Source organism: Oncorhynchus gorbuscha, linkage group LG14, assembly GCF_021184085.1.
Source record: "Oncorhynchus gorbuscha isolate QuinsamMale2020 ecotype Even-year linkage group LG14, OgorEven_v1.0, whole genome shotgun sequence".
NCBI lineage: Eukaryota > Metazoa > Chordata > Actinopteri > Salmoniformes > Salmonidae > Oncorhynchus > Oncorhynchus gorbuscha.
In genome coordinates, this window is record NC_060186.1 from 53,920,946 (window position 1) to 53,941,366 (window position 20,421).

General features: G+C 43.2%; 1 protein-coding gene across 2 annotated transcripts in view; it reads left to right on the forward strand.

Annotated features, from left to right (window-relative positions):
• LOC123995113 (EH domain-containing protein 3-like) overlaps window positions 1–19,937 on the forward strand; it is a 40,267-nt gene extending 20,330 nt beyond the window's left edge. For both annotated transcript variants that reach the window (XM_046298453.1, XM_046298454.1), the window contains 3 exons: window positions 3,384–3,796; window positions 9,122–9,286; window positions 18,506–19,937. In XM_046298453.1, coding sequence (XP_046154409.1) covers window positions 3,384–3,796; window positions 9,122–9,286; window positions 18,506–19,036 — 1,109 coding nt within the window. In that variant the 3' untranslated portion in view covers window positions 19,037–19,937. The remainder of the gene's footprint in view (window positions 1–3,383; window positions 3,797–9,121; window positions 9,287–18,505) is intronic.
• Window positions 19,938–20,421: the final 484 nt, after the last annotated feature.

The window sequence follows — 20,421 nt, forward strand, 5'->3', positions numbered from 1 at the left end:
ACTTCAGCGATTTTTGCAATTCGTTCCAGTCACAGGCAGCAGAGTACTGGAACGAAAGGCGGCCGAATGAGGTGTTGGCTTTAGGGATGATCAATGAGATACACCTGCTGGAGTGCGTGCTACGGATGGGTGTTGCCATCGTGACCAGTGAGCTGAGATAAGGCGGAGCTTTGCCTAGCATGGCCTTGTAGATGACCTGAAGCCAGTGGGTCTGGCGACGAATATGCTTCCAATAACAATAGATTGCTCACTGTCTTCATTATTCATTTATAGTTAAACTGCTTGAGAGAAAAAAAGAAACCCGCACACTGCTCTTGCTACTCTCACTGCTTTTTAAGTTTTACCTAAGGCTTAATAAAGAGCAGTGTGCAGGTTTCTTATTTGTTCTCATCTTATTCAACTGTTTTCATGCACCTTCAAAAAAGATTGCTCAGCTCAGATGTGCGAGTGCCTTTTGAATTATAGTTAAACTACTTGAAACATGGTAATTCTTTCAACTTTATTCGGCTATGGCTGTTCACCCACTTAACTTTGTTCTACACTTTGGTTTTATCTTACCTTATTTAAGTCGGCACAGCTGTGTGTGTGTGTGTGTGTGTGTGTGTGTGTGCGTGTGCGCGCGCGTCTGATTCTTGGCGTGTTTAAGTGCGTGATGTGTAACTGTGTGGGGGGGCCTGTTCTTGAATCTCTCTGACGCCTGTCTCTCAGAGTGTGAATGTTACTGTTTCTCTTGTTGCTGTAGCAACCCCACAGGAAATGTGGTCGCAGTCTTCGTTGTTTGTGTGTCATCTTAACTTGTTGAAATACAATGGGTTGTTAAATAGAAGTTATACCAGGAGCTGTCTACAAGCAGAATACAGAGTGCTCTTATTTCCACCTGTATTTTTTTTTAAACCTCTTTTCTTCAACATTTTGGTTTTCTGTTCTGTCAGGACCCTGACTGTGTTTCAGTTCTGGAGAGGTTCATTACCAGACTGTATTATGATTATCACAATGTACAACATTCACCCACACATATCCATGTTGACTTGAAGCTCTGAACCCCCCCCTTTTCATAAATGTCATTTTTCACCTCTGTGTCTCCTTTCTTCCTGTGTACAGCAGCGAATGAACATGGACCCGGCTATAGCGAGTATCATAAATGCCCATATGGAGGTATTGTAGTGAAAGTCCGACTTTAAACAACCGCAGTGTTAACCAACGCAGCTTGCCTATACTACACTATGGGATTTCTGCAGTGCTGCGTCAAGCCAGGCCTAAAATAACTGGGTCCCTTGACATTAACAGCTTACTGTGCCCCACCGTTATAAATCAGTGCCATAATGCCATGGTCCTCCAACCAGTTTCACTGCTCTTATTGTCCTGCCCATTATTCACGTATGGTCTTTGACTTACTGTACTGCTGCCTATATTTCGCTCCAGAGGCAAAGGAGCCGTGAGTATTTATTTCTGTTTAAGCCCTGACGGTAATACCGGTTGTTGATCCATAGTCAATAGCACGTCTAGTCAAAGGGTATGGAGTAGCAAGTAACCACTCATGATAAAATACCTCCTACGAAAAGGTGAGAAAGGTGTTCAGAAGGTAACGATAAAGGCCCATAGTGAAACTGCCAAATCATCAGGGATGAGGCCTCTGCGTTTCTATCCTGTATCGGCATGGAATAAAATCCTTCCCTGGAAACATGGCCCTGGCTGCCATATTCCATGCCTCTGATTTGAGCAACATTAACACACTAATCCCAGCTTCTGGTACAGTACCTTCTCCAATTCTGTGGAAGTCTTCCCCTCAGCTGTAAGTGCACCAAGGTAAGGAGGAGCTCTGCCATGCACCCCTGGAGTTGGAGAAGGGTTGGAGTAGGGTTGGAGAAGGGTTGGAGAAGGGTGGTTAAGTGTTCCATGAAACAGGTGTTTCACTTTATAGATGCTATGTGTCTTGATATTGAAATGCATCTCAGCGCAAACAGCTTGAGGTTGTTGTTCCTGTGTCTATGATGTGCCTATGCACAAACAATAGACCTGAAATGGAAGTCCTCGGTTGTCTTCTATTCTTTTTGATTTCATAGGTCACTCCATTGTCTGGTTTTGCATTCAACAACTTTGACACGTGTGCTTTAAACAGATGCTTTGTTTTCTTCAAGGTGTACTCATACGGTATGTTTCTTTATTCTCGTCATAATCCTATGTCACACATGCTGTGTGTAGTTCCCTGACCCATTGTTATATTACAGCACACACATTCATTTTTCTGTAGCCAAGCTCTTTGAGCAGAACCTTTTTTTTTATATTAGTAGTTTTTATTATGTGATTTTCCCCCACTTGGGTCCCAGCCAGTTAGAGTTAGGAATGGAACGGAGAGCGAGAGTGCGGTGCCCAAGGTCAACTCTCTGACTTACTGGCTGACTGCAGGTCTGCTTCCAATTAACACAGTGAAATACTCTCCCCATCCAATGGAAACTCTTCTTTCAATGGCATTCAAATACGATAGCCATGTCCACCACTGATATCTTGTCAATGGGAGACTTAACTACTTTCACGACTAGGAATACATGCTTTGATAATGGACTCGTCCATTAGTACTCATCACCTGCTGCTATCTAGAGACGAGTACATTTTAATTTCTCTGGAGCTGAAATCTGTTTTCCCCCAACAGCTCTCTTCGTCTCTGGGCTTCTCGGATCACTGGCTTCAGATTAGACAGCTAATTTCTCCATTAGATTAGCAGTTGTTTGGGGGAATTCTCCTTCTCGCCTGAAATGCCTGTCTTTCTCTCTCCCTCCCTATCTGCTGCTGGGAGATGGGTGCAGGAGGAGAATGAAGTGGGTCAGTCGCCCGCTTAGTGTAAAACCTGTTATCCAGCTAGCGAGGTTGAGGGTAGGAGAGGAGGAGGAGGTCATGAAGCCATATGCTGAGTCATTCAGCCCCTTATTGTCCTCCCCTGCTCCTCAGACTGGGGTTAAATAAATCACCCTCATTCTCCTCAATCCACTGTATTAGCAGGAAGTGATGACATAGTTAAGTGAGAAGTGAGGACAGGACAGATTAATATTGGCTTTAGAAATCCTGTTCTCACTGCATAACGGTAATAAAAGGGAGAGGCACGAAATGATTGACCATTGGATCATGCTTTTCAGGATTTCAGCCTCTATCTCAGATAGTGGTTTTAACTGTTGTCTTTAGGAATTTATGACGTGTCATACTGTTTGTCCTCTTGAGCAATAGCAGGCCTCCCAAGTTTACAACATTCTTCTGGTTACTTAGCTGGATGCCACTGGATCGCTCTGGCCCTCCAAGAGTCTGTACTGTTGATGTTCTGCTGGTTGTTGACCCTGCCGGTAGTTGACCCTGCCGATCTCCCTCCACTACCCCTCACCCCCCCTCTCCAGGCTATGACTTCGCAGCCGTTTTAGAGTGGTTCGCAGAACGCGTGGACCGCATCATCCTCCTGTTCGACGCCCACAAGCTAGACATCTCAGACGAGTTCTCGGAGGTCATCAAGGCCCTGAAGAACCACGAAGACAAGATCCGGGTGGTTCTAAACAAGGCTGACCAGATCGAGACCCAGCAGCTGATGAGGGTTTATGGCGCCCTCATGTGGTCGCTGGGGAAGATCGTCAACACGCCCGAGGTCATCCGTGTCTATATCGGGTCATTCTGGTCACACCCATTGCTCATCCCTGACAACCGTAAACTGTTTGAGGCGGAGGAGCAGGACCTGTTCAAGGACATCCAGTCACTGCCCCGCAACGCTGCTCTCAGGAAGCTCAACGACCTCATCAAGAGGGCACGGCTCGCTAAGGTAAGCTCTGACTACATGCACGCACACATTCTCTCAGAAAAGAGTGGAAAGTACTCCTAAGCACAGTCATTTTGGTCTGACTAGAAAGTTCTCTTTTTATTAAGTATTAAGTCATTTTTCCAAAAGGTCATTTTTTAAAAGGTCTTTGAATGGAATAGAATCTCAAGAGACACCACACAGTTGGCCTGACTGACCAGGAACTATAATACAGTAGACTCACTATGCAAGAGTAATGAGTGCAATCACACCCACTTTGTTAGGATACGATAACCTTCCCCTACTAAGCGAGCTGCCAACCCTCTTCCATTTACATTACATTTAAGTCATTTAGCAGACGCTCTTATCCAGAGCGACTTACAAATTGGTGCATTCACCTTATGACATCCAGTGGAACAGCCACTTTACAATAGTGCATCTAAATCTTTTAAGGGGGGATGGGGGGTGAGAAGGATTCTCCCCAGGGGAACATTATGTGACTGCGTGGTGAGATGAAGGCTGGTACAGTGGTTGTACCTGGGTACCTTCACAGCTGAGCTACACTCTAATAGTCATAAAGCATTGGTGGCACTGAGAACCCAAAGTCATACCACATCAACTATCAGTCATCGGTCACTACTGTTCACTTGACATAGAGACTTGATTGCAAGTGGTTTTGAGATGCAGTTGGTCATGGACAAACCTTAACTTCAACCCCACATGTAGCTTACATTTTTTTGGGAGCATGGTTTTCTCTCAGGACACAGGAATGTTTTTTTTATTTTACATTTTTTATTTATTTTACAACTCACATCGTCCTATTTTTATTAGATTATTTTTACACGTCAACAAAAAAACTGTTGGGCGATGGTGATAATTTTACAGCAAAATAAATCATTCCACAAGGACTAGGTATTAAAAGTCATTATGTTGATGAAAAATAAATTGCAAGGTGAGTTGTTCTGTGGTCAAGGCCTACTGGCTGACTGATGGACGAGCATCCAGGGATCACAGCAGTGGTTAGGATAAAGACAGGTCATTTAGGCTCCGGGTGTGTCCAATACCATCAGATGATTAACATTCAGCCTCATGATGAATCTCACTCCCCATGGCTGAGTATATAACCCTCCCAGACAGCCATAAACCCCAACACCACCTTGCCTCTGTGGTGACCTAGCCGTGAGTCGTGACCATATTGTGTTGCCGCCAATTATTGTGGTGTCACAGGCAAACATGATTTGCAGTACAATATTATTGCCCTATAGCTAAACAAACAGAGGGGGTGTGTGTGATCACAAACAGTGGGGAGTGTTTAATTGATCATTATTATTATTATTTGACCATGCTGGTCATTTATGAACATTTGAACATATTGGCCATGTTCTGTTATTATCTCCACCCGGCACAGCCAGAGGATTGGCCACCCCTCATAGCCTGGTTCCTCTTTAGGTTTCTTCCTAGGTTTTGGGAGTTTTTCCTAGCCATCGTGCATCTACACCGGCATTGCTTGCTGTTTGGGGTTTTAGGCTGGGTTTCTGTACAGCACTTTGAGATATCAGCTAATTTAAGAAGGGCTAAAAATTGATGAGCTTATCATAATTTCTGGGATGTCCCTGACCTTACAGTAGGATTCAACTGGATCCAGATGTGTATAGGCATGATCTGTGGCTGGGGGAGGGATGGATAGAGTGAGTTGGATAGTAGAGCCAAGCAGGGAGGTGGGGGGGGGGGTATTGAATTATGTGCAGAAAGAACTTGAGAGAGCATCAGAAGTGTTTGTTCTAATAACAATGAGACCAGGGGTGTATTCATTACGGAAACCTTTTACCGTTTAAGAAACAAACCAAAGCAAACCAAGAGTTTCTATTGGACAAATTCAGGTACTGTAGGGCCCTCCTTTACAGTACCTGGCTGTTCAATAGGATGTCCTGAAGGCTGTGTGTGTGCCTTTGCATGCGTGTTTTATCCACAGTCCATGGAATCGCACCCAGACAGGTGGCCACTTTGAGTGGAGATGGCAACCCACCCTCGACCTCCCCCTGTTCAGTGGAGTCTGCTGGGGGACCATTCCATTTACTCCATTCCGATCATTATTATGAGCCGTCCTCCCCTTAGCAGCCTCCACTTCCCCTGTCCCCCTATTCCCTGGTTCCTGATCCCTGTCCTGTCTCCTGTCCTGACCAGAGAGGTAGTCTTCCTCTGCTATCAGCAGCAGTGTGCTCATCCATCTGCCAAAGTAGAAGTACTGCTACTTTAATGACATTTTACTCAAGTAGATGTAAAACTACTAGTGTAAAAAAAAAACTCCAGTAAAAGTAGCTCATTTAAATAGTACGCAGAGTGAAAGTAGTATACCTTTAAAATAAAAATGTTGACCTTATAGTTAAGGTTACCTGAATGTGGTTGCACATCATTTTTTCCTTGCAATAAATTGAAAAAAAGAAGAGAGGAAATTCATGTTCAGTATTAACTAAGTTTGTTTATTTGAGTTGCAGCAAGGCACATCGAGTATGTAAAAAAAACAAAGGTTTTGTCAGTACTATTCATATTTAAAAATACATGAAACATTCAAAGCAATTCATGTATTGATGAATTATAAGCAATACCAAATCTAGTACATAAACAAATCACTTTCCCCACTCATTCCATCCCTCTTTCCCTCACTCACAAACTCCCTCTTTCCCTCACTCACAAACTCCCTCTTTCTTTTATTCTCTCACTCTCTCAAGGCCAAATGAGGAGTGCAAGGGCACTGGACCTACCTAAAGGATTTGATGTCAAATTAGCCTTGGAGGCAACAACAGAACACCATGGAAATAAAGATTGAGCAAACTCCACTGAAATAGAGGGGATGTAGGGTCGGTTGCCCCTTTGCCTCCAGAAGAGCCTGAATTCTTCATGGCATTCTACAAGATGTGAGAAACGTTCCACAGGGAAGTTGGTGGATGCTGCACAGGGATGTTACTTAGGTCACTCGTTTTTCCCATTCTAACGTTCAATCGAACAGCAACTCAGAATGCCTTGATGCATGTCTGCCTGCTTTATATTGCAAGCCATGGCCACGTGGCTCCGTCTGTAGGAGCGATACCTTTCCGTGAATGGAGTGGTGTACCTAATAAACTGGCCAGTGAGTGTATATAGGTAGGTTTTGTTGTGTTCCTTGAGCAAAAACAAAGAGGTTCTGTTCTAATGCCTTCACTTCTCTCTGAACTTGCTGTTCAGTTTCAGCAGAGGCTGATTTTCCAAGTGAATAGAATCTGTCCTGGCTCTCTTTGCAGAGCAGTCCAACACAGCTAAAAAGATGCTCACAGGCGGCCGAGGAAGGCAGGCCTCTGTTCAGTTTGAGGGACACACATCTGAAAGCAGAGTTCAATTCCTTTCTGTCTGTATGGAAAGGAATGAAGCAAGTCCATCTTATCTGACACACAAGCAAGGTACCCATCCAGCTCCCCTGTACCTGGTGACCTTTTGGGCATCAGTGATGCAGAAAAATTATCTGTGTCAAGATGATGCTTCAGGAACTATACAATCCTGTATAGTTACAAATACAAAACATCCACATATTTAATATTTTAGAAAATTCTGCTTTAGGTGGAAACTTCATATCACTGACATTACAATAGCCCAGACATTCCATACTTGTTATTCTCAGATACTGAGACTGAAGTGAGTTGGTCAGATGTTCTCAGACCTAAATGTTGTCTAATGTTGAGATGATTCCATGTCTAGCTGTACCTATTGTGTACACTAACAAGGATAGCTTGCTAACATTAGCATGCTAGACTAGGCCAACGCTAACATACGTAAGTTACACTATTAGATAGCTAGCTATACTAGCTGCTAAAGCCATCCATAACGACATTGTTGATCATTCATAGCTAGCTAGTTATCTCAAACTATACTAGCTAAGTTCTTTTTAACTTTTTGAAAATCTTTTGACCATCATTCAATTTGTATGCACAGCTTGATTGGCCTGTATGGGTGCGACGATGCGTGACATTTTGTTTAAATGGTCACTGACTAAACAACAATGAGCATTTTATTTTCTGCCTTCAAGGGGCTCTCCAAATCTTTCCATGCCATCATGATCTACTATTATGAATAGCCTACAAAATTGTACTCTTTAATAGATGTTTTTAAAAAGGTAGCGAAGTACAATACTACAAAACATTTTAAAGTAAAATGGCTTGCCTTTTGAAAAATACAAAAGAAAGTACAAGTTCTTGGAAAAGGTACTCAATTTCTGTAACGATAGTATTTGTAATTCGTTATTTTCACCCCTACACCTACTATTGTTAAATTGCTTTTATTCCTCATTGAACACAGTCAATAATGTCTCGGAGCAACTTAAATATCAACAAAAACATTGTGGCCTTGGATTTGAGTTGCTGTTGCCATTTCACTGCTTGAAACTTGTTTTCCACTTTTAGTATGCCTTATCTCAGCAATCAGGCGTCTTTTATTTTTTAAATCTGTAGTTCTCATTTAAAATCCACATTCCATATTCAGTATTCAATCACTCAATCAATCAAATGTATTTATCAAGGCCTTTTTACATCAGCTGATGTCACAAAGTGCTATACAGAAACCCAGTCTAAAACCCCAAACAGCAAGCAATGCAGATGTAGAAGCACGGTGGTTAGGAAGAACTCCCTAGAAAGGCAGGAACCTAGGAAGAAACCTAGAGAAGAACCAGGCTGTGAGGGGAGGCCAGTCCTCTTCTGGCTGTGCCAGGTGGAGATTATAAGAGTACATGGCCATTTAAGGCCATATTGTTCTTCAAGATGGTCAAACATTCATAGATGACCAGCAGGGTCAAATAATAATCACAGTGGTTGTAGAGGGTGCAACAGGTAAATGTCAGTTGGCTTTTCATAGCTGAGCGGTCTAGAGGTCGAGACAGCAGGTGCGGTAGAGAGCGAGAGAGTATTGCATCCAGATATAGCATACATAACATGTGAAGTTCTTCTTTCATGGTGAATTGTCTCTCAGAAATCTCCAGGAGAGTCAGTTGTTTTTTTTCCGCCTTCCCCTCTCAGTTTTAGGAAACCCTAAGGAAGGGAACCTCTTGAGTAGCCGGATGTGGTACTTGCTACATGCACCCTCATAAAACTGCTTTAAGTGCTTCCTTCCTGTTTGAATGTTTAAAATATCAGGCATTTCTTTTCAATGACTTTGGGAGATTAAGGGAAACATTAAAGAGCCCCTTGTGGCACAACAGACACATAAACAAAATTATGACCCAAGAGGAGCTGGCAGCAACCCCTGTATGGGTCCCGAACCAGCATTTGGGAATCACTGCATTACTTGGTATTACCAGTCCTGTTGTTTTCTGCTGTCTCGTTGTAGGTCCATGCCTACATCATCAGCTCTCTGAAGAAGGAGATGCCAAGTGTGTTTGGAAAGGAGGGTAAGAAGAAGGAGCTGATCAACAGCCTGGGAGAGATCTACAGCCGCATTGAGAGAGAACACCAGATCTCCCCTGGAGACTTCCCCAACCTCAAGAAGATGCAGGTGAGATAGACACACTCCTGTGTAAGGTATAAGAGTAGATGTACACTACCATTCAAATGTTTGGGGTCACTTAGAAATGTCCTTGTTTTTAAAAGAAAAGCACAAAAAAATTGTCCATTACAATGACAACAAATTGATCATAAATACAGTGTAGACATGCTTAATATTGTAAATGACTATTGTAGCTGGAAATGGCAGATTTTTTAATGGAATATCTACATAGGCGTACAGAGGCCCAACAATCACTCCTGTGTTCCAATGGCACGTTGTGTTAGCTAATCCAAGTTTATCATTTTAAAAGGCTAATTGATCATTAGAAAAACCCTTTTGCAATTGTTAGCACAGCTGAAAACTGTTGTTCTGATTTAAGAAGCACCAAAACATGCCTTCTTTAGACTAATTGAGTATATGGAGCATCAGCGTTTGTGGGTTCGATTACAGGCTCAAAATGGCCAGAAACAAAGTACTTTCTTCTGAAACTCGTCAGTCTATTCTTGTTCTGAGAAATGAAGGCTATTCCATGCGAGAAATTGCCAAGAAACTGAAGTTCTTGTACAAAGTTCAAATCAAATCAAATCAAATTTATTTATATAGCCCTTCGTACATCAGCTGATATCTCAAAGTGCTGTACAGAAACCCAGCCTAAAACCCCAAACAGCAAACAATGCAGGTGTAAAAGCACGGTGGCTAGGAAAAACTCCCTAGAAAGGCCAAAACCTAGGAAGAAACCTAGAGAGGAACCGGGCTATGTGGGGTGGCCAGTCCTCTTCTGGCTGTGCCGGGTAGAGATTATAACAGAACATGACCAAGATGTTCAAATGTTCATAAATGACCAGCATGGTCAAATAATAATAAGGCAGAACAGTTGAAACTGGAGCAGCAGCACAGTCAGATGGACTGGGGACAGCAAGGAGCCATCATGTCAGGTAGTCCTGGGGCACGGTCCTAGGGCTCAGGTCAGTTGAAACTGGAGCAGGAGCATGGCCAGGTGGACTGGGGACAGCAAGGAGTCCTCATGTCAGGTAGTCCTGGGACATGGTCCTAGGGCCCAGGCCAGTTGAAACTGGAGCAGCAGCATGGCCAGGTGGACTGGGGACAGCAAGGAGTCATCATGTCAGGTAGTCCTGGGGCATGGTTCTAGGGCTCAGGTCCTCCGAGAGAGAGAAAGAAAGAGAGAAGGAGAGAATTAGAGAACGCACACTTAGATTTACACAGGACACCGAATAGGACAGGAGAAGTACTCCAGATAAACAAACTGACCCTAGCCCCCGACACAAACTACTGCAGCATAAATACTGGAGGCTGAGACAGGAGGGGTCAGGAGACACTGTGGCCCCATCCGAGGACACCCCGGACAGGGCCAAACAGGAAGGATATAACCCCACCCACTTTGCCAAAGCACAGCCCCCACACCACTAGAGGGAAATCTTCAACCACCAACTTACCATCCTGAGACAAGGCCGAGTATAGCCCACAAAGATCTCCGACACGGTACAACCCAAGGGGTGGGGGGGAACCCAGACAGGCCGACCACAACAGTGAATCAACCCACCCAGGTGACGCATCCCCCCAGGGACGGCACGAGAGAGCCCCAGCAAGCCAGTGACTCAGCCCCGTAACAGGGTTAGAGGCAGAGAATCCCAGTGGAAAACGGGGAACCGGCCAGGCAGAGACAGCAAGGGCGGTTCGTTGCTCCAGAGCCTTTCCGTTCACCTTCCCACTCCTGGGCCAGACTACACTCAATCATATGACCCACTGAAGAGATGAGTCTTCAGTAAAGACTTAAAGGTTGAGACCGAGTTTGCGTCTCTGACATGGGTAGGCAGACCGTTCCATAAAAATGGAGCTCTATAGGAGAAAGCCCTGCCTCCAGCTGTTTGCTTAGAAATTCTAGGGACAATTAGGAGGCCTGCGTCTTGTGACCGTAGCGTACGTATAGGTATGTACGGCAGGACCAAATCAGAGAGGTAGGTAGGAGCAAGCCCATGTAATGCTTTGTAGGTTAGCAGTAAAACCTTGAAATCAGCCCTTGCTTTGACAGGAAGCCAGTGTAGAGAGGCTAGCACTGGAGTAATATGATCAAATTTTTTGGTTCTAGTCAGGATTCTAGCAGCCGTATTTAGCACTAACTGAAGTTTATTTAGTGCTTTATCCGGGTAGCCGGAAAATAGAGCATTGCAGTAGTCTAACCTAGAAGTGACAAAAGCATGGATTAATTTTTCTGCATCATTTTTGGACAGAAAGTTTCTGATTTTTGCAATGTTACGTAGATGGAAAAAAGCTGTCCTCGAAATGGTCTTGATATGTTCTTCAAAAGAGAGATCAGGGTCCAGAGTAACGCCGAGGTCCTTCACAGTTTTATTTGAGACGACTGTACAACCATTAAGATTAATTGTCAGATTCAACAGAAGATCTCTTTGTTTCTTGGGACCTAGAACAAGCATCTCTGTTTTGTCCGAGTTTAATAGTAGAAAGTTTGCAGCCATCCACTTCCTTATGTCTGAAACACATGCTTCTAGCGAGGGCAATTTTGGTGCTTCACCATGTTTCATTGAAATGTACAGCTGTGTGTCATCCGCATAGCAGTGAAAGTTTACATTATGTTTTCGAATAACATCCCCAAGAGGTAAAATATATAGTGAAAACAATAGTGGTCCTAAAACAGAACCTTGAGGAACACCGAAATGTACAGTTGATTTGTCAGAGGACAAACCATTCACAGAGACAAACTGATATCTTTCCGACAGATAAGACCTAAACCAGGCCAGAACATGTCCATGTAGACCAATTTGGGTTTCCAATCTCTCCAAAAGAATGTGGTGATCGATGGTATCAAAAGCAGCACTAAGGTCTAGGAGCACGAGGACAGATGCAGAGCCTCGGTCCGATGCCATCAAAATGTCATTTACCACCTTCACAAGTGCCGTCTCAGTGCTATGATGGGGTCTAAAACCAGACTGAAGCATTTCGTATACATTGTTTGTCTTCAGGAAGGCAGTGAGTTGCTGCGCAACAGCCTTCTCTAAAATCTTTGAGAGGAATGGAAGATTCGATATAGGCCGATAGTTTTTTATATTTTCTGGGTCAAGGTTTGGCTTTTTCAAGAGAGGCTTTATTACTGCCACTTTTAGTGAGTTTGGTACACATCCAGTGGATAGAGAGCCGTTTATTATGTTCAACATAGGAGGGCCAAGCACAGGAAGCAGCTCTTTCAGTAGTTTAGTTGGAATAGGGTCCAGTATACAGCTTGAAGGTTTAGAGGCCATGATTATTTTCATCATTGTGTCAAGAGATATAGTACTAAAACACTTGAGCGTCTCTCTTGATCCTAGGTCCTGGCAGAGTTGTGCAGACTCAGGACAACTGAGGTTTGGAGGAATACGCAGGTTTAAAGAGGAGTCCGTAATTTGCTTTCTAATAATCATAATCTTTTCCTCAAAGAAGTTCATGAATTTATCACTGCTAAAGTGCAAGTCATCCTCTCTTGGGGAATGCTGCTTTTTAGTTAGCTTTGCCACAGTATCAAAAAGGAATTTCGGATTGTTCTTATTTTCCTCAATTAAGTTAGAAAAATAGGACGATCGAGCAGCAGTAAGGGCTCTTCGGTACTGCACGGTACCATCCTTCCAAGCTAGTCGGAAGACTTCCAGTTTGGTGTGGCGCCATTTCCGTTCCAATTTTCTGGAAGCTTGCTTCAGAGCTCGGGTATTTTCTGTGTACCATGGAGCTAGCAACTGCATCTAGGGTATTGCGCAAGGTTAAATTGAGATCCTCAGTTAGGTGGTTAACGGATTTTTGTCCTCTGGCGTCCTTGGGTAGGCAGAGGGAGTCTGGAAGGGCATCAAGGAATCTTTGTGTTGTCTGTGAATTTATAGCACGACTTTTGATGTTCCTTGGTTGGGGTCTGAGCAGATTATTTGTTGCAATTGCAAACGTAATAAAATGGTGGTCTGATAGTCCAGGATTATGAGGAAAAACATTAAGATCCACAACATTTATTCCATGGGACAAAACTAGGTCCAGCGTATGACTGTGAGAGTGAGTGGGTCCAGAGACATGTTGGACAAAACCCACTGAGTCGATGATGGCTCCAAAAGCCTTTTGGAGTGGGTCTGTGGACTTTTCCATGTGAATATTAAAGTCACCAAAGATTAGAATATTATCTGCAATGACTACAAGGTCTGATAGGAATTCAGGGAACTCAGTGAGAAACGCTGTATATGGCCCAGGAGGCCTGTAAACAGTAGCTATAAAAAGTGATTGAGTAGGCTGCATAGATTTCATGACTAGAAGCTCAAAAGACGAAAACGTCATTTTTTTTTTTGTAAATTGAAATTTGCTATCGTAAATGTTAGCAACACCTCCGCCTTTGCGGGATGCACGGGGATATGGTCACTAGTGTAGCCAGGAGGTGAGGCCTCATTTAACACAGTAAATTCATCAGGCTTAAGCCATGTTTCAGTCAGGCCAATCACATCAAGATTATGATCAGTGATTAGTTCATTGACTATAATTGCCTTTGAAGTAAGGGATCTAACATTAAGTAGCCCTATTTTGAGATGTGAGGTATCATGATCTCTTTCAGTAATGACAGGAATGGAGGTGGTCTTTATCCTAGTGAGATTGCTAAGGCGAACACCGCCATGTTTAGTTTTGCCCAACCCAGGTCGAGGCACAGACACGGTCTCAATGGTGATAGCTGAGCTGACTACACCAACTATGCTAGTTGTGTACTACTCCCTTTACAGAACAGCTCAAACCGGCTAAAACCAGAATAGAAAGAGGAGTGGGAGGCCCCAGTGCACAACTGAGCAAGAGGACAAGTACATTAGAGTGTCTAGTTTGATAAACAGACGCCTCACAAGTCCTCAACAGGCAGCTTCATTAAATAGCACCCGCAAAACACCAGTCTCAACGTCAACAGTGAAGAGGCGACTCCGGGTTGCTGGCCTTCTAGGCAGAGTTCCCCTGTCCAGTCTCAACGTCAACAGTGAAGCGGCGACTCCAGGATGCTGGCCTTCTAGGCTGAGCCCCTGTCCTGTGTCTGTGTTCTTTTGCGCCCCTTAATATTTTATTTTTATAGGCCAGTCTGAAATATGTTTTTTTCTTTGCAACTCTGCCTAGAAGGCCAGCATCCTGGAGTTGCCTCTTCACTGTTGACGTTGAGACTGGTGTTTAAGATGGCGCCAAAGAACATGGCTGACGTTTTACATTCTCCCAACCAATTGTGCTATTTTGTTTAGTTTTTTGCATTTTGTGTAACATATTTTTTTTTACTTATTGTGTACATAATGCTGCTGCTACAGTCTCTTATGGCCAAAAAATTACTTCTGGACATGAGAACAGCAATTAATCACCGCGGACTGGAGGAAACTTTTTCCTTTAACGAGTCCGACGAGAAGAATATCCTGCTTTCACTGGAACAGGCTCAGATTCGGGCAGCCTTCTGAGAAATCCGTAGGCGAGTGAGTAAACTCCCACTGCCATCCGTTCTTCTTGCTAACGTTCAATCATTGGAAAATAAAATTGATGACCTACAATTGAGATTATTTTACCAACGTAACATCAAAAACTGTAACATTTTATGTTTCACCGAGACGTGGCTGAACGACGATACGGACAATATAGAGCTAGCAGGATTTTCCATGCACCGGCAGAGCAGAGACGCTACCTCTGGTAAGATGAGGGAGGGGGGTGTGTGTATTTGTCAATAACAGCTGGTGCGTGATGTCTAATATCAAAGAAGTCTCGAGGTATTGCCTGCCTGAGGTGTAGAGTACCTTATGATTACTGTAGACCACACTATCTACCAAGAGAGCTACAGTGGTCTCCAAAATTAATGGCACCCCTGACTGGCAATGCACAAACAATGCTTAAACAAATATAAACAATATAATTATAGAGAGAAACTCAAAATACCAACATGTGAGAAATACTGTAATTTATTCATATTTCAATGGAACCAACCAAAATAATGTATTGATTTAATTAAAAATCAATGTCCTCCAAATCAAGGTTTCACAATTAATGGCACCCTTAAAGATTATTGTAAATAACATCTACCAAAATTAAACCTCAAATTAAATTCCACTTATTTAAGTTATCTAAGTCTTAAGTAACTATATTGAGCCATTACATCACTTCCTGTTTCATTAGGGTATACAAATGAAGTAACACACATGCAATATCCCGCTGTCATTCCAACACCATGAAGAAAACAAAAGAACTAGCAATTCAAAAGAGACAGAGGGTCATAGACCTTCATAAATCTGGTAATTGCTACAAGAAGATCCACAAATGATTGAATATACCACTGAGCACTGTCAGGGCAATTATTAGAAAATTCTAAAGTTATGGAACAGTTGAAAACCTCACGGATAGAGGACACAAATGCATTTTGCCCCCCAGGATAGGGAGGAGGATGGTGAGAGAAGCAACAAAAACAAAACAAAATTGCAGGCCTTGGTGCCGTCTTAGGGTCACCAGGTTTCAAAAAGCTCCATCAGACGCCACCTCCACATCCACATCCACAGGCTCTTTGGAAGGGTTGCCAGAAGAAAGCCGTATCTGACCCCAAGATACAGATGCAAGCGCTTGGAGTTTGCCAAACGTAATTTAAATTAAGACTGGAAGAAGGTGCTCTGGTCAGATGAGACCATAATTGAACATTTTGGTCAGATACAGCATTGGCATGTTTGGCGTCGAAACAGAGATGCATACAAGGAGAGGCACCTCATACCCACGGTGAAATATGGAGGAGGGTCAGTGATGTTTTGGGGCTGTTTTAAATCCAGAGGTCCAGGGGCACTGGTTAAGATTGATGGCATAATGAATTCTACCAAGTATCAGGCAATTCTGGCTGACAATCTGGTTGCCTCTGCCAGAATGCTGGGACTTGGCCTTAGGTGGACTTTCCAACAAGACAATGACCTGAAACATACCTCAAGATCCACACAGAAATGGTTCTGTGACAACAAAATCAATGTTCTGCCATGACCATCTCAGTCACCAGACTTCAATCCAATGGAAAACCTATGGGCTGAATGGAAGAGGGCAGTTGGTAAGTGCAAACCCAAGAATGTGAAGGATCTTGAAAGGATCTGCATAGAGAAATGGTCCAAAATCCCTCCAAATGTGTTCCTTAACCTTGTCAATTATTACAGGAAAAGACTCCATGCTGTTATCCTTGCCAGAGGTGGTTGCACTAAGTACTAAATGAGGAGTGCCAATAATTATGAAACCTTGATTTTGGTTAAATTTATTTTGTATTAAATAATTGTATGATTTTGGTTGGTTCCATTGAAACATTAATAAAGTACAGTATTTCTCACATGTTGGTATTTTGAGTTTCTCTATAATTATATTATTATATACTTTTTAAGTATTGTTTGTACATTGCCAGTCAGGGGTGCCAGTAATTTTGGAGCCTACTGTATATTATTTGTAGCCGTCTATTTATCACCACAGAATGAAGCTGGCACCAAGACCGCTCTCAACCAACTCCATAAGGCCATAAGCAAAGGAGAAAATGCTCACCCAGAAGCGGCGCTCCTATTGGCCGGGGACTTTAATGCAGGCAAACTTAAATCAGTTTTACTACATTTTTACCAGCATGTCACATGTGCAACCAGAGAAGAAAAATCCTACACCACTTTTAATCCACACACAGAGATGCATACAAAGCTCTCCCCTGCCCTCCATTTGGTAAATCTGACCATAATTCTATCCTCCTGATTCCTGCGTACAAGCAAAAACTAAAGTAGGAAGTACCAGTGACTCGCTCAATACGGAAGTGGTCAGATGATGCAGATGCTACACTACAAGGCAGTTTTGCTAACACAGACTGGAATATGTTCCGGGATTCCTCCAATGGCATGGAGGAGTACACAACCTCAGTCATCGGCTTCATCAATAAGTGAATCGATTACGTCGTCCCTACAGTGACTGTACGTACATATCCCAACCAGAAGCCATTGATTACAGGCAACATCCGCATCGAGCTAAAGGCTAGAGCTGCCGCTTTCAAGGAGTGGGAGACTAATCTGGACGCTTATAAGAAGTCCTGCTATGCCCTCAGACGAACCATCAAACAAGCAAAGCGTCAATACAGGATTAAGATTGAATCCTACTACACCTGCTCTGAAGCTCGTCAGATGTGCCAGGGCTTGAAAACTATTACGGATTACAAAGGGAAACCCAGATGCGAGCTGCCCAGTGACGTGAGCCTACCAGACGAGCTAAATGCCTTTTTATGCTTGCTTTGAGGCAAGCAACACTGAAGCATGCACGAGAGCACCAGCTGTTCTGGATGACTGTGTGATAACGCTCTCGGTAGCCTTTAAACAGGTCAACATTCACAAAAGTTTCAAGTTCCTTGGTGTCCACATCACCAACGAACTATCATGGTCCAAACATGACAATGCAGTCGTGAAGAGGGCATTACAAAACCTTTTCCCCCTAAAGACACTGAAAAGATTTGGCATGGGTCACCAGGTCCTTAAAAGGTAATACAGCTGCACCATCGAGAGCATCCTGACCAGTTGCATCACTGCATGGTATGACTTCTCGGCATCTGATACATTTTATTTTATTTTAATGGACAAAAAATATGATTTTATTTCAAAAACAAGGACATTTCTAAGTGACCCCAAACTTTTGAACAGCAGTGTATAATGCAGCATATGAGCTGGACAGACAACATCATAGCATGTATACATAAGAGCCAAAAAGTATGACTACAAACATGACTCGCATTGTCATGTTTACCTAGAGAGCCTGATTTGCTTTGGATAAAGCCCACAATCTGTGCTATTTTCAAGCAAACGCAAATCCTCTGACTGAGCTAACACACCAATGTTTCTGCCCTACTGGGACAAACTGCTTTGAGCCATGGTGGTCAAACAGCCCCTTTCTGATTGGCTGTGGTCAGCCATTACATCCGAACCACCCCCAGTCCGTCTGGGCCTGATGAGCACTTTGTTTTCCTCACTGAGAGAAACACCATTATGACTTGGCTCAGAGTAGAGAATAAACAGCAGTCATGTTGATCCTTTCTGTCATAAATGTATCTCTAATGCACAGACCAGGACAGTCATGTACCTTGTTCCAACCAACCTCACACGCATTAGAGACTGTAAAAATGTATCAACGAAGATCAGCTTGACTCTGAAAACACATCTCTTTTTAACTCTATCCTCTGCCCTCTCTTCCCACTTATAGGAGCAACTGAACGCCCATGACCTGAACAAGTTCCAGCCCCTGAAGATGAAACTGCTGGACACAGTGGATGACATGCTGGCCCACGACATCGCCAGCCTCATGGTGCTGGTCAGGCAGGAGGAGACCAACCGACCCCAGCAAGTGGTGAAGGGAGGGGCCTTTGACGGTACCCTCAACGGGCCCTTTGGCCATGGCTACGGAGAGGGTGCTGGAGAGGGCATCGATGAGGCAGAGTGGGTGGTGGCCCGTGACAAGCCAATGTACGACGAGATCTTCTACACGCTGTCGCCGGTCAATGGGAAAGTGACTGGTGCCAACGCCAAGAAGGAGATGGTGAAGTCCAAGCTGCCCAACACTGTGTTAGGGAAGATTTGGAAGCTGGCCGACATCGATAAGGATGGGATGCTGGATGATGAGGAGTTTGCCCTGGCCAATCACCTGATTAAAGTCAAACTGGAGGGGCACGAGTTGCCCGCCGACCTCCCCGGTCACCTCATCCCCCCCTCCAAGAGGAAAATCCCTGCTGAGTAGACCCACCCCTGCATCCTCACTTCCACAGGGCACTGAAGAAGAAAGGGAGTTGGTAGGAGGAAGGGCAGGGAATCATCTTTGGGGGGTGCAGGGGTAAATTCATCAAGGTTGGACAACCACGCTTCAACATGAAACAAAGAAAAGTTTCAACTTTGTGGTCATGCTTAGAGAGAGCAAAAAGATTGAAATTGTTGGCTTGTTCTTCTGAACTATGTATGATTTTGTTTTGTTTCTTTTTTTGATTAAAATGGGTTGAATGGGGTAAAGGTCATGGTTCAGAGTTGGGGGAACTGATATTGGACTCTTACTGACTGCACCACCTGCATGCCATATTATTAAACACCCCCACTTAGTGTGCTATCTGTGACAATAACCTGCATTATCATTGGATACATGAACCCTGTCTGTTTCTCAAGCATAAAGGATTTTGTATTTTATTTGAACCTACGTAATATCTCCCTTGACATAAAATAGGCATGTTTCAAAAAGGATCAACTTAATCTTAATCATCTTTATTACTTATCATCTTTAAAATACAATAACGGCTCAAATGCAGTGAAATTAATCATTTTTTTAAATAAATAGACATATTCTATTTTCTTCTTGTGAACAGGCGGCATCCGAAACATGCAGGCCCTTCGTAGCCTGACCAAGAGACTGTTACAACTGTATGGCTGTCATGTCGGAAATCTGAGTTGGTAGACCTTTAAATGTATAATGTTTTGAAAGTGCTTTCTAGTAACTTGTATCCCTGTCCAATGTTTGTGTGTTTATAACCTGCGTATTTAACCTATTATTTAGAATACTTCACTGTTGAGGGAAAGAGACGTCAATCTTTCCTTAGGTAAACAGTGCTCACTGAATGCATAACTAATTAAAAAGCAAAGGTTTTAAATCAGCACTTTCATTCAATTATTGTACTCAGATCGCTTCCCTCAATACTGTAGATAGCACAAAAAAATAGTTACATTCTTCCTATACTGTGACTTTCAATGTTCATCATAGAGTGTATGTCTACCATAGAGACTAGGTTCTATATTTTATGATATACACTAGTGTTGTGTTTGAGACCACTTCTGGATATGATCCACCATAAAGAATATATCATAATCCAAATACCCTGTGTTTGTGTACCTGATTGGTCAGAAACAAAAATTGAATAGGTCAAATATATATGGGTATTGTATAGAAAAGGCCCCCTAATTGCGTGTTCAGGGCAAGTTTAATTTCGTAGCTACAGTAATACTGGCGGTTATTACTGGGACCATGTTGGGGGAACACTGGTCTGAAAGGAGTTCTTAGGGGCAAATGATATGTTGAGAGAATATACAGCACACAGTATGAAAGGGCTCTATTCAATCCGTAGCACTGAAGATCCGCTTTAT